Genomic DNA, 27,723 nt, shown 5'->3' on the forward strand with positions numbered 1-27,723 from the left:
TGCAGCGGGGTGGTGAGTGGTGGGTGCTCCGCGAATGGAATGAAAGGTTGCTGATGATGGTAACTAAAGTTGGGAGGAAAAGGACGTTCAGGCAATGGACGGGTGAGGGAGTACGCAGCGACTGGGGGAGGTGGGGAGTTATCCCAAGCACTGCCTACTAGGTCTGAGGGGAGTGCCCATGTCTTTGCCCTCCCACCCTAACATGGTGATGGGCACATAACAGATGCATATCAATATCCATGGAGGAACTAGCAGGACAGTTTGTCTCTCCTGAGGCCCCCGAAAAATGGTCATTTCCACAGTGAAGCTGAGGGGAAGGAGTCTGTCTCCCTCACCCCCACCCCAGGACCTCCTAGGAGCTTGAGCAGAGACCCAGGGACTCAGATCCACTCCCTACCCCCTAGAGGGCACCCCATTCAACTCTCCAGACATTTTTTTATGCAACAAATATTTATTGAGTGCCTGCCTACTATTTATTGAGTGCTCCAAGTCGGACACTGGGCTAGACCCTGAGGTTACATAAATGAACAACAGTCCCTGACTACAAGGAGCTCACAGTCTAGTTGGGGAGGCAAACACAAATGAACAGGAAAGTAAAATGCAAAATCAGCATTCCAACCAATGTTATGGTGCACTATGGGAGTCCAGGGAAGAGGGGAGTGATCAATTCTGGGGAAGACAAGATGGGGCAGAAGCCTTCATAGAAGTAGTTGTGTCTGTGTGGGGTTCTAAGGGATGCATAGGAGTTCTCCAGACCATGGTGGGGAAAGCTTCCAGGTTTAGGAAATAGTTTGAGATGACTTGCAGAGGTGTGAGGATACAGGCAGAGTGCTAGGATGGGCTGTGGGGGGTGGGTGGGGTGGTGGTGGTAGGGGTATAGATGAGGCTGGAAGAGTCCTGGGTCCAACTGGAAATGCCAAACCTTTACTGCACTGATCTGCTCCAGCCCCTACTCTGGGGAGTCATGGAAGGGGACTTGCCCAAGAACTAACTCAGGGGGCTTTTGGGTAAGGTTCCCCACCCAACTTCAAGAAGAGGAGCAAACGTCTGTGTCGCTGGAAAGCAGTGTGGCCGGGCCAGTCAGAGCTGGCTTCAGTCATCCTTGGGTAGGAGACCTGGGCATGCCTTTGTGTGCCCTTGTGTGTTTTGTTCTGGTCTTCATTTGTTTCCTAGCAAAGTTCCTTGTCAAAGCTCCAGGTCTGACTTGGCTGATCCAAGGGAAAAAGGAGATTTCTCTCCACTTGGATGAGGAAGCCAGAGGGTTCTGGAGGCAGGACCAGGGGGTACTGGGCAGGAGCCAAGGGCAATTCTGGGCAGCTTCCGGGGCCCCTGTTTTCCAAGCAATTTCTGTAGCTCCTTATTCACCCTGCTTTCCTCCTCCACACCGAAGGCAGTTGGGGCAGCTGAGAACAAGCCCAAAACATTCTTTAATCCTGCCAAGGTCTGTCCCCACCCACCAAGGGAAGCTGCTTGCCTCGGGGGCTGACACCCTCCTTTCCTCTCAGGTTTCCTCTCAGGGCTCCTCCAGAGTGAAGACAGAGGAGCTGGCCCCTGCCAAGCTGGATGGAGCTGGGCAGGGGCCCAGGGTGGCATAGGCTGGTGGAGGGGCGGTCAAGGTTGGGGAAGTATCAGGGCTTGGCAGGGATGAGGCCAGGGAGGGGAGCTTGGGGCAAACGCTGGAAGGGAGGGAGGAAGCTGGAGTGGAGGCCACCTCCTGGGCACCTCTGCCCCCTCGGCCTGGAGACCAGTATCGGCTTCTGAACCTCCGGAGCAGCATGAGAAATGTAATGACCATGAGGTCAAAGATGAGCTCCGCCATCTCCACCACAGACAGCACCGAGGAGCCGAACCACAGGCTCCACTGGCTGCCCAGGTTGGACAGGAGGGTGACCATCTGTGAGGGCGAAAGGCACACTGACCACTGGGCAGAGGGCCCGGGGTGGGTTCCGGCAGAGGAGTCCCATCCCTCCTTACCTGGTCCTCAGCCACCCCTCTCAGCCTCTCGGTGGCCCCCTGGACCCCTTCTGTCCAAGTCATACCCACCTGGCACACCCTTCCCTCCCACTACCCCAAGAGGCTTCATTCCCCCAGCCAAGATCCCCTTCTTCCAACCCTCTCCCCCCCACCCCTCTCCTTGGTCCCCTACCTTCAAGGCCCAGACACTCTGGCCCAACAAAGGCAACCCCTTGTTTTCCCTGACCCCCCCCAGAAAATCACAGGCTCAGTGAGGCAGGACGTACCGTGACGGAGGGAGACTCAGAATTGGTTTTGTAGTTCAGCTCCTTGAAGAAGACATTGAGTTTGGCAACTCCGTTTCTTTGGAGAAGGGGAGAGGGTGGGAAGAAATGGCAGAGGATTAACTTCTCGGAACCTCACAAACACCCTCCTCTAATCACCTATATCAATCCTTCTTTCCAGATTTGATTTTCCTCCCAAGGATTTCTTTCTTGGGGCTGGGACCAGGGTAGGACTGACCTCTTGTTTTTGATGGTGTAATTATTCTGTAGGGATAACATCCGGAAGACCCAGTCCTGGGAGAGAATTGGAATGTCAAGGGGGCCACCCATACTCTCCAGGCTTACAGAGTTGGGGGTGGGGTCAAACACACCCATATACATATACCCAGAGAAGACCACAGGGTCATACACATGTCCCCTGTCCTTCCCCTTCCCCACTTTACCTGGGATGTCACTGAGGGCCATCGCGAGTAACCTGCAGAGAGCTTGTAACTGGTCACACTGGGAATGGAGAGAGGCACTCAGTAATGGAGGTGGGGCTCTCCCACTCAAAGGCTTAGCTGAGTACCTGTATTCCACCCAGCCAAGCAGCCCGCCGCCCAGCCTGTGTCCAGGCGAAGGGGACACTCACCTGCACGGCTTCAGGCACTTGGTGAAACAGCCCAGGCGATCTGAGGAGAAGGCACCCTGGAGCTTATAGTAGCAGTAGCCTGTGGGTGCAGAGCGGACACCTCAACCTTCTCTGCCCCACACCCAAGAGGCCTCTCAAGATCCTGGGGCACCCCCTTCCCAAGAGTATCAGATTATAGTGATGTCTCCTGAGTGGCTGCACCCAAAACAGCTTAAGAAATTAAGCTAATTTTTTTTTGGGGGGGGGTGCACTACATCTATGTAAAGATGTGTAGGATTTAAACAAAAATTAGAAAGTCAGAAAGAATGGGAACAATTGTGTAAAGTAATGAGATTAAAGCACAATGAGATATCACTTCATACCCACTAGAATGGCTATAATTGAACAAAAGACCAACGTCACCCCAATAAATTCAATTTAAAAAAGGACAAGAGCAAGTGTTACTGTAGAGACACTGGAACCGCCTACATTGCTGCTGAGCATGTAAAACGGTGCGGCCACGTTGGAAAACCGTCTGGCAGTTCCTCAGAATTTTAAACATACAGCTATGATCTGACTCAGAAATTCCACTCCTAGGTATATACCCAAGAGACTTCAAAACATATGTTCACACAAAAACTTGTACACAGATGTTCATAGTCACTATAGTAAAAAAAAAAAAAAAAAAAAAAAAAAGTATAAAAAACCCAAATGTCCATCAACTGATGAATGAATAAACAAATGTGGTCTGTCCCTACAATGGAACATTATTTGGCCATAAATAGGAATGAAGTTCTTGCACATGCTACAAGATGGATGAATCTTGAAAATATCCCAGTCACAAAGGACCATAGGTTATATGATTCTACATATATGAAAGGTACGGAATAGGCAAATCTAGAGACAGAGAGCAAACTAGTGCTTGCCAAGGGTGCGGGGGTGGGGAGAGGGAGAATGGCACTGCGGGTGCAGGGAATGGGGAACTTGAAGAGTGCTAATGGGTACAAAGTTTCTTTCTGGTGTGATAAAAACGGCTGTGGCCATTGTTGCACAACTCTATGACTATACTAAAACCTAAAACTACCTTAAAATTGAATTGTGCACTCTAAATGGGTTGAATTGTCTCCAAAAGCTGTTACCAAAAAAAAGAAAGAACAGTAGGTTTATAGATTCCCTTTCTCCCCCATTTGCCGAAGTCTAAGTAAGGTTATATTGTCCTTCCTGCTACTCTTAGTCACCCAGTCTGGAAGTCCTCCTTCATTTCTGACCCAAATGTCTCAGCCTACCAGGACTGGGGATCTTTAATTAGGAAGACTGGGAAACAGCGGGGCCCTTTTCTCCGGGGAGTGAGCAGTCCTTAGGAAACGCAACAGACTGAATTTTTAACCTAGTGCCTTTCCCTCCTCCTCACAGCTTCTCAGCAATCAGTACTGTTATTTTTCTCCCACAGATCTTCAAACTCACAAACACTTAGAAATCACTGTTTGGGGGCGAGGGGAGCAGTGGGCAGGGAGCCATGTCTCCCCTCAGGGTCTCAGCTTGCTTATCTGAGCGAGGAGAAGGTGAGGCCAGGAGGAAACACGCCAGCTCGGATGCTCTATGATTTTCTAAGGTCAGAGACACGGGAAGGGAGGCCACAATGACAAAGTCCAGCAGGGGAGAGAGCTGGGTGGAGCAGACCCAGGAAAGGAAGGAGGCCGCAAGATCAACACAGACAGAGCCAAGCCAGGCAGACGCGGAACTCCAGGGTCTGCGGGGCCCCTGCCTCGTCCTGAGAGGCGTGAAGGTGTGTGTCCTCCAGCAATGGCCAGCCACCCACCTGCAGGGGGAGAGTTGGTCCCAGGGGAGCGGGGGAGAAGGAGACCCGGGACGATCAGTCAGCTGCGACAGATAAGAGCATGTGCACCAGGAAAGCCAACCCTCTGTTTCCATGGTTTCCTGTTTAGGATTTTCTCTCCCCCGGCTTCCTAGCACACAGCTTCCCTGCTGAGTAGCCCAGCTGTAGCGAAAAGAAAAGGGGATCTGTCTACTCCCAGACCAGGATAAGGAGGAGACTCCAGGGCTCTCCAAACTTCTTTGATTGTGCCCTCCTGGAGATAAAAACTTCTTAAATAAGCAACTCCAGTATATGTATTTGGTTTATAAAGCACATACCTGTTACTATTGAATTGATGCATATGTACATTATAAAACATACATAAAATGGAATGTGTAAGAAAATGATAGTGACACATTTAACTTCTGGTATTCCCTCCCTGCACCCAGTGAGTTATCCCAGTGCCTGGCCCGGAGCCTTGAGTGAGATGAGGAAGCTATAGACAGAGTGTGCACAGAAACCTCAGCAGGCAGAGGGAATGGGGAGATTTTTCACACACCTTATGCTGCAAGTTATTTTAAATAGAGCCATCCTACATAATAAAGAGCTAATATGCTAATTAGGCCAGACAGTGGGAGGGCGGGTGGGCCCGCGAGGCAGCTGGGGCTGCTGCGAGGGCCAAGCCCCTGGCACTAATTTTGTGCACTGGGCCTCTAGTTCCTTTATAAACACACAGAAGCCAAAACAGAAGGGGAGAAACTGTGAGGGAGGGACACAGATAGTGCGTAGAAAACTGAGAGAGGCCAGTCTAAGGACTGGAAAACAAGAGACAAGGAGAATTCATCAGGGCCAGTGAGAGGCAGAAGCAGCCCCACAGATGAGGGTGCTAAGAGGAGAGGGCTCTCAGGAAAGGCCTGGTCGATGGGCAGCCCAGGGGCTCCCTCCTGGACTCTCACCCCAGGAATCATGCTTCTTGTAGTCACAGTACTCCACATGCTCGGGCCGTGGGTAGAAGATGTAGGCACAGCCACACTCCTTGACCATGCTCTCCTGGAAGCAAGAGTGAATACACACCTACAGAGAGGAGAGTGAGGGGGGAGGGGGTCAGGCCTGCGCTCGCCCACAAACAGCCCAGAAGAGACAGAGAAGGGAAGGACAAATAATTCTCTGTGCTGCACAGCCATCCCTCTTTCCCCTGTTTACACACACACACACACACACACACACACACACACACACACACTCACACACACACCCTTCAATTTTGACTGACCAACAGTGCAGGCCTGGGAGATGGTTGCCATAAAAACAGACTGGCCTCACCTGCTGTGTGTACTTGGAATGGTAAAGGTTCTTGACAGGGACGTCACTACCATTATAGGTACAGTCTCCATAGTTGCCCCCAAGTCTGTCCAGGGTTTCCTGTGAATATACACACACCAAGATGTCAGAGGTCGCAGAGCAGAGCAAGTGGCCCAGGCCTCCTCCTGAATCCTCTGTCTTCCCTCAGTCTCAGGTTGCATCTCCTACCCTGCCAGCCTCTCCTGTCTGCCTCCCCATTTCAAAACATGCTCCCAGTGGCCCACAACTCCCAGTGGCTCAGTGCCACTTTCAAGGACACCAGGCCCACAGCATCCTACGCATGTTCTGAATCCCTTCTAAGCACTCTCATCCAAGGCCCACTCCTCTGCTCCCTTCTTCCTGGTGTCCACTCTTCCAGCCCCTTGCCCCTGGTTTCTGCTCCTGTAGACCTCCACATACTCAAGGTCCCAGCCTGCATGATCCCCCTCCTCAGCCTCTGGTTGTCAAGTCCACTTCCCATGCCCCTCGCCAATCTAGGGCTCTCCTCCCAGGCTCCCCAGGCAGCATGCTTGCCTTCCTCATGCTGATGGAGGTCTCCACACCAGGCCGCAAGTTAAAGCCACCATCATCCATAAAGGCAGGCTCATCCTGCCCGTGCACCGTTACCCTGGCCCCAGTCACTGTGGACAGCAGCGGGATGAAGTCATTCTGCTCTGTGCGCAGTGTCAGGGACAGACCTGGGGTGTGTAGAGGGAGCAGAGTTGGGGGAAGGTCTTGGAAAAGCATTAGGGGATGGAAAACACCCTCCCACTCTGCCCAGTTCCTCATGCTCCAAGGAGAGCAAAGCAGAAAGACCTACAAATGGATGGATTCTGGGGGCGGGCTAGAAGGACTGGGACAGGGTTCCTATCACACCTGGAATGGACAACGTGGTACCCATAGTGGAGAAAGAACAGCGAGGACTCCTTCCTGGACTGAGATAGGCACATTACGGCGATGCCCAGAGGCTCACAGAATCTCTAGGATGGAGCTCAAGGTGGGTAAATGTGGGTGGGCAGGGCAGTAGGAAGGGCTGAGGCAGAGGTCAGGGATTGAGAGTATGGGGTGTTGCTCACCATTGTTGACCCCAGGCATAGAAGACATCCAGAGGTTGGAGTTGTTCTCACCATTGAAAGTGTAGCAGTTTCCATATATCGGGTGGTGGAAGTGAGAGTAATTCCTATTCAGGAGGGAGAGAGAGAAGAGTCACAGAGAAAAGGGACCAGGGAGGGAGGGACTTTCAGAACCTTTTGTTTCCTGGTCATCTACTATGTGCCAACAGCTGCGAGGGCATCATCCCCACAGCACAAAAGAGGAAGATGGGGCACAAACAGTGATGACAAACTTGGGAGTCAAACCCAGGTCATTTACCTGCTAGCCCGGGTTTCTCCCAGCAGGCCACTTGACCTGCCTGGCCTTGTGGCCTCTCTTGTGTCACTGTGCTGCATTGTGGAGACTCTTGCAGTGTCTCTAGCTTCTCACATGTCTAAAGCATAGTTCACCATTTGGATTCTGATATCCTTAAAGAGGGGAGCCAGATCCCATTCATCTCTGTATCACCTCTGGGTTAATTGCATAGATGTTGGCATATAGGGGACAGTTAGTAAATAGTTAATAAATGAATGAAAAGGAAGGGAACAGCAGAGAGTAAGGCCAGGGGTGAGCATGGAGCTGAGAAGAGGAAGATCAAATCCCAAGGCAGAAATGAGTAGGGTTCTGGTTGCATGGCTCTGAGCAGGTCATTTTTTCTAAGCTTATTCTTCTCGTCTATAATAATAAAAGTGTAATATGCTAATTATACCAGACAGCCTAATGACCTTCCAGACATCATTCCGGATGTCCTTCCGGATGAAGCTGCAGTGGCAGGGGCTGAGGCAGAGAAGGTTAGGGGCGATCAGGCAGGCAGGCAGAATGGTTAGGGACAATCAGGCAGGCAGGCAGGCAGGCCAGCAGTCAGGAGCCAGCAGTTCCCAGATTGCGAGGGGGATGTCTGACTGCGAGATTGGGCCTAAACCAGCAGTCAGACATCACCCAAGGGGTCCCAGATTGCGAGAGGGTGCAGGCCAGGCTGAAGGACACCCCCACTCCCATGCAAGAATTTCATGCACTGGGCCTCTAGTCTATAATAATAAAAGCTAATATGCTAATTAGACCAGATGTCCTTCTGGATGACCAGCCAGACGAAGCTGGGGCTTCAAGGGAAACCTGGGTCCCAAGTGCCAGGGGAAGGAAGGCCTACTCTTGCACGAATTTCGTGCATCATGCCTCTAGTTGTAAAATAAGGAGATTGGAACAAGGTGATCTGGAATATCCCATTGGCCTTGAAGAACGAAGGCACAGAGGTGTGAAATATTGGTGCACATTCTGGGAAGCACTAGAAAGTCAACATTTCCAGAGCAAAGGCTGGATTCAAGGAGTGATGGAAGAGGAAACTATAAAAGAGAGCAGGGGCCAGGGCTGAGGGGCCTGTGAGCCCTGCTCAGTGGTAGAGGGGACAGGTGCCATGTGTGGATACACACTATGCAGCAGGTAACAGAGCAGATCCAGCAACATGGATGGATCTTAAAATGAGAGCTTAGTAAAAAAAGTAAGAGGTGAAATGAGATATACAACACACCACTTATATTACGTACACATTGTGCAAAAACAGGTACAAAGGGATACACACTAAGTACATTGTAAGAATATATGAAAAGCAGTATAGCATGAAGAGCACAGACTCCAGAACCAAATGACTCGTATTTGAATCATAGCTCTAACAAGTATTAGCTGTGGGACCAATGAAATCACTTTATCTCTGTGTGTTGTGATTTCCTTATCTGTAAAATGGGATACTACTTACCTCACAGGGGTGTTATGAGGATTAAATGACTCTCAGAACAGTGCTTAGCACTTAGGAAGAGCTACATAAGTTTACTATTAACATTATAGGGATTTATTAAGATGGCTAACATCAGCCCTGGCCAGGTAGTTCAGTTGGTTAGAGTGTTACTTGATCCCCAGTCAGGGCACATACAAGAACCAACAAGTGCCTTCATAATAAGTGGAACAACAAATCTCTCTTTCTCTCTCCCCTTTCCCTTCCTCTCTCTCTCTCTCTAAAATCAATTTTTTAAAAAAAAAAAAAAAAGATGACTAAAGTAAAAAAGACAGACAATAACAAATGGAGGATGTGAAGAATTTAGAATTCTCATACATTGCTGGTGGGAATGTAAATGGCACCGCCACTTAGAAAATAGTCTTGCAGTTCCTCAAAATGTTAAACATAGAATTACCATATGACCCAGCAATCCCACTCCTAGGTATATACCTAAAAGAAATGAAAACATATCCATACAAAAACTTATACAGGAATGTTCATAGCAGCATTATTTATAATAGCCAAAAAGTATGTGTGTGTGTGGGGGGGGGGGGAGACACAAAAAGTCCATCAGCTAAGGAATAGATAAACAAAATGTGGTATATCCATACAATGGAATATTATTCAGTCACTAAAAGGAATGAAGTACTGATACATGCTGCAACATGGATGAATCTTGAAGACATTATGTTAAGTGAAAGAAGCCAGATGCAAAAGAACACATGTATGATACATTTATATGACATATCTACAGTAGGAAAAGCTATAGACACAGAAAGTGGAATAGTGGTTTCCAGGGCTTAGAGGAGAGGAGGGAATAGGGAATGACTGCTAATCAGTACAGGCTTTCTTTTTGGGGTGAAGATGTTCTAAAATTAGTGGTAATGGTTGCAAAAGTCTTTGAATATACCAAAACACACACACACACACACACACACACACACACACAAAAACAACAACAACAACACTAAATGGTATATGTTAAAAGGATGGTTTTAATGGTATGTGAAATATATCTCAATAAATTTGTTTTTAAAGAAAAAAATGTTGAGCTCTGGCTGGTTTGGCTCAATAGATAGAGCATCGGCCTGCAGACTGAAGGGTCCCAGGTTCAATTAGGGTCAAGGGCAGATGCCTGGGTTGCGGGCTCGATCCTCAGTAGGGGGCATGCAGGAGGCAGCCGATCGATGATTCTCTCTCATCATTGATGTTTCTATCTCTCTCCCTCTCCCTTCCTCTCTGAAATCAATAAAAAAAATATATATTAAATAAAAAAATATTGAGAGAAGGGGAAAGGGTGCCTGACATTGGGGAGAAGAGTTGGGTGAGAACGACATGATAAAGAGCTTCAACTTGATTCTGAAGGCCATGAGAGATGTTGAAGGATATTAAACAGGACTAACTGGCACAGTTCAGTACAGTGAATTGAAGTAAGAACAGTAATGTATAAAGCTTCCTGTGATTACAGAATGAAGAGAGGATATAGAAAGGCAAATTGGGAGGGGGTGGTGATGGTGGTAACAATAACCTAGGGGAGAAATAATGAGGCTCTGAGCTAAGGAAGTGACCTAAGCATCAACACGGAGATGAACCTTGGTCTTTCCATTGATAGGGAGGTAGGAGCATAGGACAGGCAGAGTGAAAGGATCGGTGGGAAGGTGACAGACAGCTAGAGAGAATGGGTGGCAGTTGTGAGCTGACCCAGGCTCAGGTGCTGCTACTGTCCCACTTCCTGGCAGCTCCTGTCCTCAAACAAACACAAGACTAGATAGAGGCAGAAACAAAATTGTGTGCTGGGAAGAGTGTATGTGCCAGGTGAGGGGTGGAGGCAGAAGCAGGTGACACCTGGCCCTGCTGCCATTCGGCAGTGACATGGCAAGGCTCCCTGTAGAGTGGAGAGGCTGCCTCAACACCCTTCCTCAGCCAGGCAGAGGCAAGAAGATGGCACCTGAAAATTAAGGATCCGAATCAGGGAGGGAAAGGTGGGGGTAGGAGGAGCCAGAGACTACAGCAGGAAACTTCCCTTACTCCTAGCCTCTCCCAGCCCTCAGAGAGCTAGCAGCTGCCATGACCTCTTTACAAGGTCATAATGACAGGAATCTTAACAGAAAGAATCCCTGGGGGAAAGAATCCTTAAACTAGGGCTGGCCTGGTGGCCTAGGGCAAGTCACTTCTGCATGAGTACAGAGTAATGAGACCCAACATTCATTGTAGTTTACTAAGTGCCCTAGAATTTGACATCTCATGCACTTGGAGATGTATATTATCACCATCTTCATCACTGGAGTAAACATGCCAAAAGGGCAAGGATTCTATATATTTTCTTCTCTGATGCATACCAAATGCCTTAGACCAGTGACTGGCACATAGCCTACCCGTGGTCGGCAAACTGCGGCTCGCGAGCCACATGCGGCCCTTTGGCCCCTTGAGTGTGGCTCTCCTAAGCCTTAGGAGCACCCTAATTAAGTTAATAACAATGTACCTACCTATATAGTTTAAGTTTAAAAAATTTGGCTCTCAAAAGAAATTTCAATCGTTGTACTATTGATATTTGGCTCTGTTGACTAATGAGTTTGCCGACCACTGGCCTAGACAGTCAAAACTATTCGTTGTATGAACATTGAAGAAATCTCATTTTCAGCCCATTTTACAAACAAACAAACAAGTTCTGAAGAGTGATTTGAAATGCCCAGGTTCACCTGGTCAGGAAGTAACAGAGCCAAAGCAGGAACTCAGGTTTAACCCCTCACTTAGTCCATGCTATTTCCACCACATGCCTGCCCATCTCATCTGAGAAAGTGGAGGATGGAACCAGATGACCTTCTGGGCACTTTTGAGTTTGATGCTAGTGAGCAAGAGGCCTTAGATAGACAGGGAACCATGCCTCCAGCTCTTGGTTTCTCAAAGCTGGACCTCCACCCCAACCTTCCCAGGGCAGCCATCTGAGGCTACTTCACTCAGACCCAGCCCTGCAGGGAGCAGCAGAAGTCTTACAGAATGATCCAGGGGACAGAGGTGCGGACCTGAGGTCAATGCATCCCCTCCTCGGTACAGGCATTTATTTAGTCAACAAGCATTTCCTGGGTGCCACTCCTGCTGGGCCTCAGGCTGGCTCTGGGAGGGAGACACCAGGGGTGGGGAGCACAGAGGCAGGCAAGACAGACTCACGCCTGGCTGCAGGAGGCCTGGTTGAAGCGACAGCTGAAGATGAAGTTGCCCAGCTTGTCCTCCTCCAGGGATGTGAAGGAGTCTGGCAGTCTCGACAGAATGTTGATGTAGTGGAAGCGGTACCACTCCCTCACCGCATCCACCCCTGATGAGTATGTCTGGTAGAAGCAGTCGGATTTGTTCTGGTTACACTGGAAACAGAGACCAGAGCGTCAGAGGGCCAGCAGCAGGGGTCAGGCAGCAGGGCAGGGCCAAGATCAAGGACTGAAGGGTCTGGGGTCCTGAGGACTGACAGACAGGAGTGGGGAACCGGGAGTAGACCAGAACAGAAGGCAGAGAGGAGCAGAAGCCCGTAGGAGAGTGGACCAGAGGACATGGGATTAAGGGAGTGGGAGGCCAAGGAGACCAGAAGCTGTCATGTATACAGTCTCTGCCAGAGAGTGGAGCAAGGATTCTTCTCCCCATTTCACTGATGGGAAGACTGAGGGACCAACAGGTTTGTCCCAGCAATAGAGCTAGGACTAGCTAGCTATGATTAAAGGAGGCTTCTCTTTCTTCTTCCCCCTGCTGCTCTCCCACTTCCTCTTCCTCTCTTTCTTTCTTCTTCTTCTTCTTTTTTTTTTTTAGAAAAGAGATCGGGCACTTTCAGGGTGGTATGGCCTTTCTCTATTTTTTAAAATTTTTCATTGAAACACATTTTAAGTCTGCGTTTTCACAGTCTCCTGATTCTCTGCCTGAGACCTGCAAAACCCCGGTTCCCTATCACACTGGAGGTTCCCAAATAAGTCCCAGCAGGGGGACCTGTATTTCAGAAAGGGGCATTTTCCACAGCAGATTTGACTTCCGGCCACCTAAACGTTCCCACAGAAGCCCCCGGAGAGGAGAGACACCCCAAGCTGACGCTCAGAGAGATGTTATTTCGTTTTATTTTTCAAAATGTATTAATTTTGACAGCCAGCTGACGAACCGCTGGCTCATCACTAGCCAACAGAGGCGGGTGGGGAAAGGGCGCGGGGTCCGGAGACTGGGCGCAACCGGAAAGGCGTGGGCTGCGCCCGTCGGGCCGGGGGCGGGCCATAAGGGGGCGGGGCCTGTGAGCGGGGAGGGGCGGGGCCTGTGGTGGGCGGGGGCGGGGCCTGCGGTGGGCGGGGCCTTACCAGCTTGAAGCCGATCTTCCAGTCCTTCCAGTTCACCGGGGGGTTGTTGTCCCGCAAGCTGGAGGCGGCGCTGCGGTCTTTGCGGGCCGCGTGGGGCGAGGCCGGGTCCCACAGGAGCTGCAGGGGGTGCGGCAGGGTCTCCCGGAGGCCGCGGCGGCCGCGGGGGTGGCTCCCGAGGGTGTTGAAGGAGTTGTATTTGTACAAGTCGGAGAGCGTCTGCTCCGTGATGCGGTCCAGCTCCTCCAGATCCCCTTTCATTTGCGTGTACCTGGAGGGGCGATGGGGAAAGGGTCGGCTACGGGCAGCCTCGCCTGGCCTTTGGGCCTCAGTTTCCTCCTCTGAAACTGGTGAGGCGGGGGGAGGGGGGTGGACAGGTGTGTCCGCCGGGATTAGCGGAGGCGACAGTGAGCCCCAGCGGTGACGGCATTTATCGTGGCCAGTGTCCTGTTTATTGAAAGGGAGAGGCAGGCGGCGCCCGCTGATGAGGCGCTGTCCTCCCACTCGCCGCGGCCTAGAAGGGAACCCGGAACTGTGTACCCTTCCCCGAGACAGAAGAGGGCCTTGACCTGGGCCCCTCACTCATCCCACCCGAATCCCCTCGTGGGGGCGGAGGGGGGTGGCCTTTGGTCCTGTCTGCCACCCGCACCTTCTAAACCAGGGGTTCTCAATTGCACTTCTACCGAGGAACTTCAAAAAATACCAGTGCTGCACACTGACTGCCCCTCCCCACCAGGATTAGATTTTCATGAGTTTTGGGTGGGGCCCAAACTCCCTAAGTTAAACACTGTGCAGCATAAATAATCACATTCTTCCTCATTCTGGTCCTCTTACCGTCTCTATCATGAAAGTACAGAGTAGCAGGGCCTTAGGGATAGAACCTTCCAAAACAGCAAACACACACGCACACGCACGCGCACGCACACGCACACGGACACACACCTAGAAGTAATAGATTAAACAAGGTTGCAGGATACAACATCAATACACAAAAATTGATCATATTTCTACATACTAGCAACAAAAAATTGGGAAATGGAATCATAAAAACACCATATTAAATAGCATGAACAACATCAAATACTAGAAATAAATTTAATGAAAGATGTGCAAGACCAACCTCTACAGTAGAAATCCTGCTGAGTGCAATCAAAGACCAAAAAAATGGAGAGTTATATATGTTTATGGATCAGAAACTCAATGGAGTTAAGATGTCTCCCAAATAGATCTTTAGATTCAACACAATCCCTATAAAAACTTCAGCAAACATTTTTTTAAAGAAATTGACAGGCTGGTCCTAAGACTTATATGAAAATGGAAAGAATTCAGAAAGGCCAAAATAATTTTAGAAAAGAAGAGCAGAGTTGAAGTACTTACTCTTCCTAACTCTAAGACTTACTGTAAGATCACAATAATCAAAATAGGGTAGTACTTATGTAAGGACAGACAGTAGATCAATGGAACAGAATAAAGTCCAGAAATTAATTCACACATATATGGTCAACTGATTTTTTCCTAAAGCACCAGTCCAATTCAATGGGGAAAATGTGTGTGTGTGTGTGTGTGTGTGTGTGTGTGTGTGTGTGTGTTTATTGATTTGAGAGAGAGAGAGCAGGGGAGAGGGAGAGGGAGAGAGAGAAACATCAATGCAATAGATGAGTTGCCTCCTGCACACACACTGACCTGGGGAATCCAAAACCTAGGTATGTGCCCTGACCAGGAATTGAACCAGTGACCTTTTGGTGAATGGGATGACTTTCAACCAACTGAGCCACAGCAGATGAGGCAGTAAAATAACTTTTTTTAAACATTTGGTGCTGGAACAATTTGTATCCTGTACTGGAGGAAAAAAAATGATCTTCAACCTCTACCTCAGTCCATACACAAAAATTAAGGCATAGACCCAAGCATAAAATTCAGAACCATAAAGACTCTCAAAGATATACACTGAGTGGCCAGATTATTATGACCACCTGACGTTTGTAGGCAAATTAGCTATAATTTCGGGCTGAAGTTGCTAGAGGGCCAGACCATTATAAATAGGGAAGCAGGTTGTTTTCCACGACAGTAGAAGTGATTTTTTTTTCTGAAGATATGAGTAAACAACATGATTTAACAGCCTTTGAACGTGGGATATAGTATCTATACTGTATATCTTCATGACCTTGGGATATATATCTTCATGACCTTGGGATAGGCAGATATTTGGAGGATAAATATCTACGGAAGAACTCCTCCTGAAATATAAAGACCTCTGGCAGCTCCAGCTGCAGCCTCATCCCCTAATAGGAGAAAATGTAGCTCAGGTTGAAGGTGTGTGTGTGATATTCTGAGAGATTTGTTTGTTACTGGTAATTAAAAGAATAGCTGTGATAGCTAGTACTTACTGAGCCAGGCACTGTGGTGTTAGAATGTACATTACTTAATGTAATCTTCAGGGTTTTCAGCATACTATTAGCCACTGTTAGCTAATACTATTGCCATTCCCTTTTACAGATGAAAACCCTGAGGCAGGTGACTTGTTCAAGGTCACACAATGCGGAAAGGGTCAGAAAGCTCTCTAACCATCACACTGCCCTTCACTGTGTCCCTACCGGCTCTGGCTATTTCAGGAAGTTGTAAAGGTGCCCCAGAAAGAACACCAGAGTTAGTCGGCTGGATGTGGGTCCTGGTGTCCCACACTTTCTAACTGTGTGATGTTGTAAGGACACGTTCTGAATCCAACCTATTTCCTCATCTGTAAAGTGGGCCTAACACTAAATCTGCCTACGTATGAAGCTTTCAGAGGTTAAGTGAGAAAATAGTCAGTGACACAAAGTGAAGAGGCCATCAAATATCAGCAAGACACAGACCGGACCCAGAAGCCCAAATGTCTTCCTTGTAGTCACATTGCAAGGATCCAGGTGCCCCAACTTAGCTGGAGTTATTTCTACAACATGAGCCATCACATCCCTGCCTGAGCCCCCATCCCAACCTGTCTCAAGTCCCTCTGTACCCCTCTTCTGCCTCCTGCACCGCCCTCATTCTCATCACCAACTCCAAGCTGTCTATCACTTCTCAAGCCACATCTCTCTTCTCCACTGAGCCCATGCTGTGCCAATCCAGGCTCACCCTTCAGTGGCCCTCCTCATATTCACCTCCCTCCTGCCTCTTCCAAAGAAGCCTTTGTTAACCAGCTCCTGGACTCCCACCTGGGACAAGGCCCCCAGGCTCATACAAAATGCCATCACTCCCCAACCTCTGCTTCTCTCCCCTTACAGTATTTAGCTTGAGGCAGCAAGAAGTATTCCCATATCACCCCTTCAATAAAGAAACTCTCCCTCCCTTTCAGTTAACACCTAGCATTAAAAAACTGCCCACTGACCAAAACCACTGATTACATCAGATCATGTCCTGCAAGAAGGACGACCCAGGTGAGAAGTAACCAGGGCTGCGGGGGTGTAGAATGCAGACAAGAGGGCTTCAGCAAGACAGTCCAGCCCTTCTAACCTTGACCTCCTACCCAGGTCATGAGCACCACCCTCATTTTCATCTGCTCTGGCAGCCCTGCACTGGGGAGGTGGGGTGGTGAACCGTTGCACAATTCGATCAGGCAGGCATTACTATCTCCATTTTACAGTTGAGGGATCTGAGACCCATCAACCAGGCAACTTCCCCCAAGGTCACTCAGCTAGGACGTACAGAGAGTAAGATATGAACCCAGCCTTTTTGGACTCCATGGCCCCAGCTGTTTTTAGTACTCTGCCTTGAGGCTTGGAAACACTTAAGGCTAGGCAGCAAAATCTTTCCTGGCAGCTGGCCGTCTCCCCTCCAGCCCTTCTTCTCCACCCAGGACAGACTGGCAGGGTCAGGGACACTGGGAGCCTTGGGGTTGATACCCTGTTCTCTTCCTACCTATGTCTCCTCCTCCCTCCCTCTTTCTCCTGGGTGATCTTCTCTCACATGATCCTCATGCTCAACAGGCAACTTTGGGATTAGCCCAAACCCTCATCCCACACACACACCCACCAGGCAGCCCCTAGCTGAGCACTCTCAGTCAGCATTCTGGAAGTACAAGACAGGACTGGGCACAGGAAACTCACCAGCTTCCTCCCCTGCCATGTGCATCTGGGGACCTAGCCCTCCTTCCTCCAGGATCACCTAGAAGTCTTCACTTCCCCAGCTCCATTCTCCTCCACATCTCAGCACCTCCAATCTGTCTCCCAGGTTGGGAGACATGCTCCCTCCACCATGGCCCCTATATGAACCCGGCCAGCACCACAGCATCTCCTCACCTGTGATCCCTCTGGGGACAGTCCTCCCCTCCAGAGTTGGTGCTGAGCTCTCAGATCACACGTGGAAACAGCCCTGGCTGTGACATTTTAAGAGTAATAGATGCTCACATCTCTCTCTCTCCCAATTTTTTGGGGGGAGGCAACTAAAATTTTTGGTGGCCTTTATAAAAAAAAAAAAGTAATAGATGCTCACAAACCAATAATTATTCAGAGGATAGATGACTAGGGCAGTGAGAGCTCTAGAAACCATTTCATCCAGGGAAAAGACAGGAACTAAATTCTAACCAGGCTCATAACCTTGCCAGGTTAGGCAGTTAGCCTTGGAGAAGTTACTTATCCTCTGTGCCTCTGTTTCACCATCTATACAATGGGAGTATTGATAGGACCTGCTGCATGGAGTTGCCATGAGAATGAAATGAGCTAACATATGAAAAGTAGTACAGCTCAAAACACCTGGCCGAGTAGGTACGGTACAACTGCTGCTGTTGTTCTTATTATCATTACTGTTACTATCACTATGATTGGAGAAGAAAATGCTAAGGAGACACAGGAGCACTGCCTGCCAGGCATCTATAGTGTGACTCTCTTCTTAATAAAAGTGGATCCTAAGACCAGATTCCAATTCTGACCCCTCCACTTAACAGCTAAGTGATCCCAGAGCCTCCATTTTCTCATCTGCCTCGAGGGTGGTATTTCCCTCCTCACCTAACAAGCTGGCTACGAGGATCAGAAAGCAATCTTGGACTTTGCAAGCTGTGACACAGTTTCTGCTCTCCTAGGGGCACCAGAGCTGATGACCGCTGGGTAAAGAAGGAGGCATTGTCTTTAGGGTTGCTTCAAAGAGACAGAACCAAGACCAGAGGGTAGATACTATCATGAGGTCAGCTGCAGCTTTAACTGAGGAAGAACTTTCTTACAGCAGCTTCCCAGAAGTAGTGAGGTTCCTGAGCCCATCACTGAGAGGACAGTGGGAGGAGTCGGCTTTAAGGGTCTGGGTTTCTGTCCCTGCTAGGCCTGCCACCCCAGACCCGGGTTTCTGGATCCTGCAGAAAGTGTACATCTCCCCACCAGGGATAGGGACAGGAAGACCTAGCTCAGATTCCTGCCCTCCCTCCCTGCAGCTTCTCCCTTCGGGGAACCGCCCCTCTCCTCACCCCATGCCTGCTGCCCTGCCTCCTGCTCTGCCATCTCCGGAGAGTCCATGACCTCCTTCGTTGTTAAGAACCTCAAGTCCTTCCATAGCTCAAGCCTAAATCCTTCTAAGAATTGGGTGAAAAGTTATGTTCTGTTTTCCATAGATGGGAAGACTGGCCCTCCCTCTTGGGTGAACAAAACCCTCTCCTGTGTTGGCCGGAATAAAAAGGAACCACAGTGGCTGACCCTTTACATTGGACTCTTAGAACATCCTTGCTTAGAGTGGTAGGTCTTTAGCCTTTACCCCTTTCCTGGAAGTTACGAAGCAGCCGAGAATCCTGCGCCTCCTCCTCCTTCCTCCCTCTCTGCTGGCCCTGCCCAGCTGCCACTAAGTGGGCATCCCTGGTCTGATTTTGCCTCGTTCAGTTACCTTGTCTACTGATTCCCACCTCCTCCCTTCTTCCCCGTAGGCGTCATTCATCTCACTTCTGCTTCCTGCACCTGCCACCGGCATGATTCACACTTGGGTCACTACCTACCAGGCTGCATTAACTTATCCGCCCACTCCTGCCTCTCTTCTTAAACAGAAGCCAACAGCCCTAGACCCCTCCCTCCTGTACTCCTGACTAGTACCCTCTCCTCTTACTGCTGCTGTTCCCCAGGGACTCTCCCTCCCTCCCTCCACCAGCTGCCCTCCCTCCCTCCACCCCCCAACACTGGATGCCTCTACCTGGCCCCTCAAAGTGCAATGGGAGAAAGAGCTTTGAAATCAAACACATTTGACTTGTTACTCGGTTGCTAACCGGGGAGGCACTGGCTTCTGGGAATGGGAGCGGGGGGGATTGTTTTTAATCCCAGGTTTACTACCTGCTTCCTGTGTTAACTAGGGCAAGTTATTTCACCTCAGTTTCCTCTTCTATAAAATGAGAGTAATACTGGTACCTACTTCAGAGGTCTGTGGTGAAGATTAAATAATTAATGTAGAATTTAATTTGTCTGACACATATTAAGTTTATATAAGTTTTAGCTCTTGGTGCTCTTGTTGTTGCTTTAGTTGCTGTGTGACCTTGCTCAATTGTTTCGCCTCCATTTCCTCTTCTGCAAAATGGAAATAATAATAACGCCTGCCTCCATGGGCTTGTCGGGATTCAATGAGGTAGTGCTTGTAAAGCATCCAGTATCCGGTCGAGCACATAGTAGGTATTCAATAACCTTCCTCTGCACCGAGGAGCTTCCCCTGACTCCCCTCCCTTCCTGGGTGCTCTCTCCACTAGGCCCTGCAGCAGCCCAGCCCATCAGGCACAAGGGATTTTTTCTTTTGTTTTTTTAAGATTGATTTCACAGAGGAAGGTGAGGGAGAGAGAGATAGAAACATCAATGATGAAAGAGAATCACGGATGGGCTGCCTCCAGTACGACCCCGACTGGGGATCAACCCTGCATCCTGGGCATGTGCCCTAACCAGGAATTGAACCGTGACCTCTTGGTTCATAGGTCGGTGCTCAAGTACTGAGCCACACCGGCCGGGCACAAGGGATTCTTTCTGTATGGGTGCCTGTCTCCCGGCCTTCAGGCACATGGAGGCAGAGGTTCTGGTTTTCATTCTCTGAGGCTTTCTCCTGGACTGTCCAGGGCCTGCACCCAACAGAACCTTAGAAAACATGCAGGCCTGAACAGATTCACCCCTGCCCTCCCCATTTCTCACCTACATCTTTCAACTACAGTCGTTTTTGAGCACCTACTACTCTGCCTGTTGTCCCTCCTGCTTGCTAGCCCTTCCCTCCCTGCTGGCTCAGAGCACTCCAGTGTCCCTCCTCTCCACCAAGGCTAAAGGCGATGAGGGGTGGGGAGATGGGGGAAGGATTAGGGCAGAAGAGCTACAGAGGTCCAGGAAGAAGAGGAGCAAAGCCAGTGGCCACCCAGGGAAGAGAAAAGAGGCTGAGGGAGGAATAATAAAGAACTGGGAAATGGCATGTAAACATCTCAGGAAACTTCACTTATTCTACATCCCGCATCTTGGGTATTGAGAAGAGGTAGGGGTTTGTGATCAGGCAAACAGAGGGTAAGTCACAGCTCAGTTACTATCTCTGTGGCCCAGTGAGTTGTCTCTTTTTGCCTCAGTTTCCTCAAGTGTCCAGTGGGATGTTAATAGTACCTGTCCTGGAGGATTGTTGGGAGAATTAAAGGAGGGGCCTGTAGAGAACTCAGTAGTGCCGGTTGCACAAAGCAGCTTCGTAGTAAATGGCTCCTGACCCTGGACACTCTACAAAACAGCCCAGCAGTTTTTTCCCTGCAGGACAGGACGTCCCAATCCTTATTAGCCCAAGACACACCTTCGGGTACAATAGAATATATGGGACCTTCACCGCCAACATGTGACCAAACCCAATCCTCCATTGCACGCACACCCAATGTGTTTGCTCACCCACATACACACACTCACACAATTGCAAACACACGCACCCATCAATCTTCCACTCCTTGAAGGTAGAGACTAGACCTCACACAAACTTTATTATAATTAGTACAGTGCGCTGCAGGCATTTGTCTATATGCCTAGCGCTTCCATTTTTTCTTTCCCCGTACCCGGCAAACTATCTGGCCTTCCATGAAAATTGTATGAATTGTTAAGAAGCCCATCTTCCAGGTGCCTAGCACTGTGTCTGGCTTGCGGCAGGAGTTCCCACCGTGCTGCATGGCTGAGTGACCACAAATACAAGGTACATATAAACACCAGCCCCACCCTCCTTTCTTCTCCACAGTTTACCACCCGCTCTGGCTTCCAGACCAAACGTTGGCAGAAAGCACTGATGAAACCCAAAACTTCAGGACACACCCAGGTTCCTGGGCAGAGGTCACCTCCCCGTTTTCGCCTGGGTCTTTGGACGACCAGCTGGACAAGGGAACAGGGGAACAGCTATCTTGTCCCGTTCTCCTTCTGGCTCCCTAACTCTCCACCCCCAGTCTCGAGGCTCACCATTGCTTTGCCGCCATCCCTCATTTTGCTTTCTCCAGCACAAACTCCCCATCTGACCCAAGACAGACATAGCAGGGTCTAACCCAGCCGTGGGCAAACTACGGCCCGCGGGCCGGGTCCAGCCCGTTTGAAATGAATAAAACTATTGAAAAAAAAGACCGTACCCTTTTATGTAATGATGTTTACTTTGAATTTATATTAGTTCACACAAACACTCCATCCATGCTTTTGTTCCGGCCCTCCGGTCCAGTTTAAGAACCATTGTGGCCCTCGAGTCAAAGAGTTTGCCCACCCCTGGCTAACCCCTGCCAGCTCCCACCACCCATGCCATAGCCCCTGAGATAGGTTCTTCTCTGGAGGAGGAGGCCCTGTTCTTTGCTCTCCTCTGCCTCCAGGGAAAGGCTGGGGATGACCTCCACCCTGCCCTTTGGGAAGTTACCAGCATCTTACCCTCATTAGCGCCCCCTACTGCTTGCAGGAGGAAGGGAGGAGGAAGGCACTGTCGGTCCACCAACCACGCTTTGAATAAGCCTTGGACACTAGGAAAACTCCACTGGAAAGAACTGCCAGCCCAGCAAGTGGGGAGCTCCCAATCTGGCCCAAAGGGAGGTCTGCCTGGGGGCGGTTTTGGCTTCTACCCCTGGGCCTGAGAGTCTGCCTGCCCAGTGGGCACCTCGGTACCCTCTGCGCCACCCTTGCGGGCACCAGGAAGTGGCGGGGGGCCCAACTGACCTGTAGGGATTGAGGGTGCAGACGGTAACGGCGGGGAAGACAAGCTTGTCGGAGTTGAGGTTGATGTTGAGGCTGACAGGGTAGCTAAAGTACTCTTCGAACAGCAGGGCGAACTGCCAGTACATCATGCCGAAGGTGCAGAGCCAGAGCACGGCCCAGAAGGCCGTCTTCATGCGGTTGTGCTGGGAGCACACCAGGCGGATGGCGCCGTGGATGGTGGTGTTGTTGCAGAAGAACTGGAACAGGTCTCGGTAGGAGCGGTGGAACTCGATCAGGGCCTCCTCCTCCTCCGTGGGCTGCAGGGGGGCCGCCGCGGGCTTGGGGTCCAGCCCCGGCTCCTCGCACTTGTCTCCCTTCATGAGCCCTTGGTGAGTTGTGGAGGGTCGGGGTCAGGGTCAGGGTCAGGGCAGAGTTCTGGGCTCCAAGTGCCCTTCCCATCATCAGCCTGACCCCAGAGAGAGGCTGCCCCAGGCCATGCCCACCTCCCACTCCTCCCTCCCTCCACCTGCCCAGGAGCCAGCTGACCTGCTGGAGCCAGGGCCAGAGCTGGAGCTGGGTTTCGCTGGAGTGGCCTCTCCTCTGCTTCCCTGATAAGGTCACCTTTTGGTTTCAGTCCCAGAACCTCCCTTTTCGTTTCCTCAGCCATCAGCCTCTGCTTAGTAGTCAGTCCCGTTCTTGGTCTCTCTCTCTCTCTCCCTCTCCCCCCCACCTCTCTCTCCTTCTCTTGGGTTTCTTTCCCAACTCTCTCCTTCCTTGCCTGGCTCTTCTGTGTGCCAGGCTCTCTGATCCTGCCTCTCTTCCTCTTCCTCCCCCTCTCCCCTCTCAGTCCAGGTTCTCTCCTCCAGTCTCCCGTCCTGCTCCTGCCTGGTCTGTGTCCTGACTCGCTGTGTCCTGACTCCCTCTGTCCCAGGTCCCAAGGATGGCAGGTCTCCAGAAGTCCTGGCTGCCACCTGCTCCCCACTCCCAAGTTGTGACTGGACTGGGACTGGTTCCTTTCTAGCTGAATCTGGCAGCCAAGAGCCTCTCCTCCCCCTCACCTGACAGGTGCAGAGACCGGCCTGGGAGCCCGCCTGCCGGCCGGGGTGGAAGCAACAGAAGCCTCATTAGCATCTCAATTAAAGGTGAGCAGGGCAGAGCGGGGGAGGGTCAGAGGAGGAGTCTGAGCTGCGAGAACCAGGAGGAGGACTCCCGAGGGCTGATTTGGGAGTAGGGACAGAGAAGCAGAGTCGGCCTGGGGAGTGATAGGAAGCTGACAGGCAAGGAACAGACGGGCAAGTGAGAGTCAGAAATCTTGACCGGGGAGAAGGATCCCGAACACAAAGCTAGGAGGGCAAAAACGAGGAAAACGGACAAGCCAGGACTCTGAGACTAAGGGGGAGAGACCAGGAGAGCAGGAAAGGCAGAAAAAGGGAGACAGATGCAGGAAGGACTGGGAGGGGGCATGGAGGAGAGGCAGAGAGAGGAAGGAGGCGGGAGCCAGCCCCAAAGGGACTCTCCCCTCTCCTGCAGGAGAGCAATGGAGGGAGCCTCAAGTGGGCTTCCAGGAGCTAGGTCCGCTCCCTGGGGAGTCCCTCCAAGGGCACCCACAGGTCAGCCTCACCCCCCAGGTGGCGGAGAGGATTCTAGTGGGAGTACCTCTTGGCACTCAGCACGAAGCTCCCCTCTGCCTCTCCCTCCTGGTTTATCCTCTTCCCTCCTGACTCCTCACCATCACCCCCTACCTTGTCCAGGCCAGGGAGGGGCCCAGGTGAAGCTGGGGGCTAGGCGGGGCCCTGGGACATTCTGTTCCTTTTTACACCATTGGCTGCCAGACCAGGAATGTGTAATGTCCCCTGTTGTGGTCACGGGGTTGCAGGAATGTGGGCACTGAGAGGCAGGTAGGGGACAGGCCGGGGCACTTAGGCACAGACCCGGAGCCCAGGGACAGCAGGCACTGAGGGGGCAGGGAGGGATGTGAGTCGCATTGGGTGTCCGGGAGGAAGAGGGCAGGCATGGCCAAGTCTACACCAGCCCTGGAAGGAAGGAGACGCTCATTGTCGGGGCTTTTCCTCCAAAGTCTCTTCCCAAACGTAATCCAGCAAGAGCATAAACAGTAAAATACCAGGCAGAGAGGGAAGGGTCAGAGAATCAGGCCCAATAAGAGGGTCCAAACAGGCACAGGATACCCACCCACACAGCCCAGGCCCCTTGTGAGAGCGAGAGGCCGACCCCTTGTGGACCCTCAGCAGGCAGCCCCGAGTGTGCTCACTGGTTTCTCCTTCCTCCTTGCTTCCTCAGAGGAGCAGGCATGGGCATCCCGCTGACGTGCCCAGCACAGGCACTGATACAGGGTGGAAGAAGACAGGCCTGCAATATAGGAAGAGGAGGATTCTAGTGGCAGAGATAAAAGCCCTGGGCTTGCCCTGGCTGGTTTGGCTCAGTGGATAGAGTGTCGGCCTGTGAACTGAAGGGTCCCAGGTTCGATTCTGGTCGACGGTACATTTCCTGGTTGTGGGCTCGATCCCCAGTGGGGGTGTGTGCAAAAGGCAGCCAATCAATGATTCTCTCTCATTGATGTCTCTCTCTCTCTCTCTCTCTCTCTCTCTCTCTCTCTCTCTCTCTCCCTTCCTCTCTGAAATCAATATATATATATATATATATATATATATATATATATATATATATATATTTTTTTTTTTTTTTTTTTAAGCCCTGGGCTTAGTGAGCCTGAGGAGGGAGGGAGAGACTCTAGCCTGGAGAGAGTCACGAAGACTTCCTGGAGAAGGTGGCATCTCAGGTGGGTGTTGTAAGGAACAACAGGGACTTTAGCAGGCAAAGAAGAGGGAAGCAGGGAACTCTAGGCTCAGGATACAACCAGGGTGCTGTCTGTCTGGGCAGTCTCTTATGGTCTCTTAAAGCGAGAGCTACTGTCAACCAGGATGCCAAACCCAGTCCTGTTTTTTTCCTTTGATGTCTGCTGGGGACACCCAGCTGAGAAGGGAAAGGCTGGCTTTTTCTTCATTTTCCAGGTGAATAAACTGAGCCTCCACAGAGATAAGCCAGTTGTATGAGGGCACAAAACAAAATAGCAACTGAGGGAAAACAGAATCAGAATTCTCCTCCTCTGGGGTTGTCTACTTCGGGCTTTTGCCATTTACTTCCCTAGACAGACCAGCCACAGGCTCCGGGGGAATCGGGCTACTCTGGCCCTGGTTTTGAAAGCCAGGAAGGTTCCCACATTCACACAGAGTCCATGGATTCATCAGCAGTCTGGTCCTGGATTACCTCCCTGGCCTTGCAAAAACCTCTCTGCCTTGTTCCCACCTTCCCAGGGCACCCAGACACCCCTAGAAGCTCCATTCTCCCTTGATCCAGGTCCTTAACTTAGGGACAATCCTGCCTACAAATGCGATGGCAGCGCCCAGCCTGTTTGATCTCAAAGGTTCTGAGAGACACTCCCCTGCCTTTTCCATCTGCTGCCTGGTGCCTGAAACCCCGCTGCTGGCTTACGGAAGCACAAGCAAATAGTTTTCATCTCAAGGGCTCTGGGAGGAGAGCTGCAAGGGCTGGGTCTGGGCTGAGCGGGAGTGCGGTGTCCCTGCAGTCGCCTGCCAGGGTACAGGGTGGCAGCTCAGAGACCGCAGCAGCCTAGATCTGGAACTGGCCAGAGCAAGTTTGTTGTTGGGAGAAAAACAGAAATCTGAAACCTGCACTTTTGTCATAGCTCCATTTTAAATATTATCTTTCAAAGTGCAGAAATACCCAAATACATTTTTTTTTTTTTTTTTTTTTTTTTTTTTTTTTTTATAAAAAACCCACCTTATTTTTTTAATTGGTCAGTGATGGTAGAAGTTTGTTACAAAACTGGGCCTGTGGAATGTGAGGGGCGGGTCCGCTCTGCCAGCCATCCGCACTAGGGCTGTGCAGCAGAGCCCCGTGGGGGGCTGTCTTCACCCCCCGGAGAGGGCAGCAGGCCCAAACACAGTCGCTCAAGAGGAAGCTGTCCCTGGGGCCCTACTCCTTGGCAATGGCAAAGGGCTTTTCCACCTCGATCTTGCCACAGTCTGCAATGATCACATCCTTCAGGGGCTTGTCCCGACCATCTGTCTTGGTGCTCTCCACCTTCCGTACTACTTCCATGCCCTCTAGAACTTTGCCAAACACCACATGCTTGCCATCCAGCCAGGCTGTCTTGACTGTTGTGATAAAGAACTGGGAGCCGTTGGTGTCTTTGCCAGCATTGGCCATGCTCACCCAGCCGGGCCCATAGTGTTTCAGCTTGAAGTTCTCATCAGGGAAGCGTTCACCGTAGATGCTCTTACCTCCAGTGCCGTCTCCCCGAGTGAAGTCTCCGCCCTGGATCATGAAGTCCTTGATCACACGATGGAATTTGCTGTCTTTGTAGCCAAATCCTTTCTCTCCCGTAGCTAAGGCCACGAAATTATCCACTGTTTTTGGAACAGTCTTTCCAAAGAGACCTATGACCACCCGGCCGATGTCTTCATCGCCAATCCGCAGGTCGAAGTACACCTTGACGGTGACTTTGGGCCCCTTCTTCTTCTCATCGGCCGTGGAAGGTCCCGGCAACAGAAGGAAGACGACGGAGCCCACGATCAGGGCGGCGACGAAGAGAAGCTTCATGTTCCGCTCCGAGAGGCGTAGCATCCACCGGGAGAAGGGAGCACGGCCAGGCAGCCGAGCCCAAATACATTTTTTGTGGCAATACAATTTTCCAGTAATACATAAGTGGGCAGAACTCTGAAAGCTTCTCTTAGTCCCATTCCTTTCCCACCCCTCAGCCCAAGGGGAGCCGATGTAATTGATGTATCCATTTCTATCTTTTTGATGCCTGTATAGACTTGCACGTATTTTTTAAACATATCTTTATTGTTGAAAGTATTACAGATGCCCCACTGACCCCCTCTACCGTGCACTCATATATTCTGAGTTTCATTTTTGCCTTTAAACTCTGATCCTAGCTGGTTTGGCTCAGCAGATAGAGTATTGGCCATGTGGACTAAAGGGTCCCGGGTTCAATTTCCTGTCAGGGCACATGCCCAGGTTCTGGGCTCAATCCGCAGTAGGGGCTGTGCAGGAGGCAGCCGATCCATGATTCTCTCATCACTGATGTTTCTCTCTCCCTCTGCCTTCCTCTCTGAAGTCAATAATGTGTGTGTGTGTGTGTGTGTGTGTGTGTGTGTGTGTGTCCTCTGTATGTGACTTTGAAAATGACACTTGACCTCTCTGAAAAACAAAATGGCAGGAGCGGGTGGATAAGGCAGCCCAGGCGGTTGCAAAGGCCCTTCCCAGCTGACTCTGCAACTAGCTGCTTGCTTCACACATGAGGGAACTGAAAAGCCCAGAGAAGCAGAGCGACTTGCCCACAGTCACCCAGGGGTTTCAGCGGGGCCAGATTCAGAGCTGAGACTCGGCTCTCCAAGT

At 50.7% G+C, this 27,723-nt stretch overlaps 2 protein-coding genes across 4 annotated transcripts; both read right to left on the reverse strand.

The window, feature by feature from the left end:
* Positions 1-1,407: 1,407 nt before the first annotated feature.
* SCNN1A (sodium channel epithelial 1 subunit alpha) lies at positions 1,408-24,612 on the reverse strand. Of its 3 annotated transcripts, none has more exons than XM_059681998.1 (14): positions 24,551-24,612; positions 22,828-22,889; positions 22,303-22,666; positions 13,190-13,457; positions 12,033-12,223; positions 7,081-7,184; positions 6,539-6,702; positions 5,987-6,085; positions 5,620-5,737; positions 2,869-2,947; positions 2,681-2,738; positions 2,476-2,531; positions 2,241-2,316; positions 1,408-1,894 (listed from the first exon to the last, which is right to left on the reverse strand). In XM_059681998.1, the coding sequence occupies exons 1-14, from the start codon at positions 24,595-24,597 to the stop codon at positions 1,514-1,516; spliced, it is 2,067 nt and encodes a 688-aa protein (XP_059537981.1). In that variant the 5' UTR covers positions 24,598-24,612; the 3' UTR covers positions 1,408-1,513. The 3 variants fall into 3 exon arrangements, with proteins under 3 accessions (XP_059537981.1, XP_059537980.1, XP_059537979.1); XM_059681997.1 differs by lacking the exon at positions 24,551-24,612 and adding an exon at positions 23,340-24,452 and having other exon boundaries at positions 22,828-22,954; XM_059681996.1 differs by lacking the exon at positions 24,551-24,612 and having other exon boundaries at positions 22,828-23,301.
* Positions 24,613-26,223: 1,611 nt separating this feature from the next.
* LOC132227185 (peptidyl-prolyl cis-trans isomerase B) lies at positions 26,224-26,975 on the reverse strand. Its single transcript, XM_059682006.1, has one exon. The coding sequence runs from the start codon at positions 26,944-26,946 to the stop codon at positions 26,296-26,298; it is 651 nt and encodes a 216-aa protein (XP_059537989.1). The 5' UTR covers positions 26,947-26,975; the 3' UTR covers positions 26,224-26,295.
* Positions 26,976-27,723: the final 748 nt, after the last annotated feature.

The sequence above is a fragment of the Myotis daubentonii genome, chromosome 2 (genome assembly GCF_963259705.1).
Source record: "Myotis daubentonii chromosome 2, mMyoDau2.1, whole genome shotgun sequence".
Lineage (NCBI taxonomy): Eukaryota > Metazoa > Chordata > Mammalia > Chiroptera > Vespertilionidae > Myotis > Myotis daubentonii.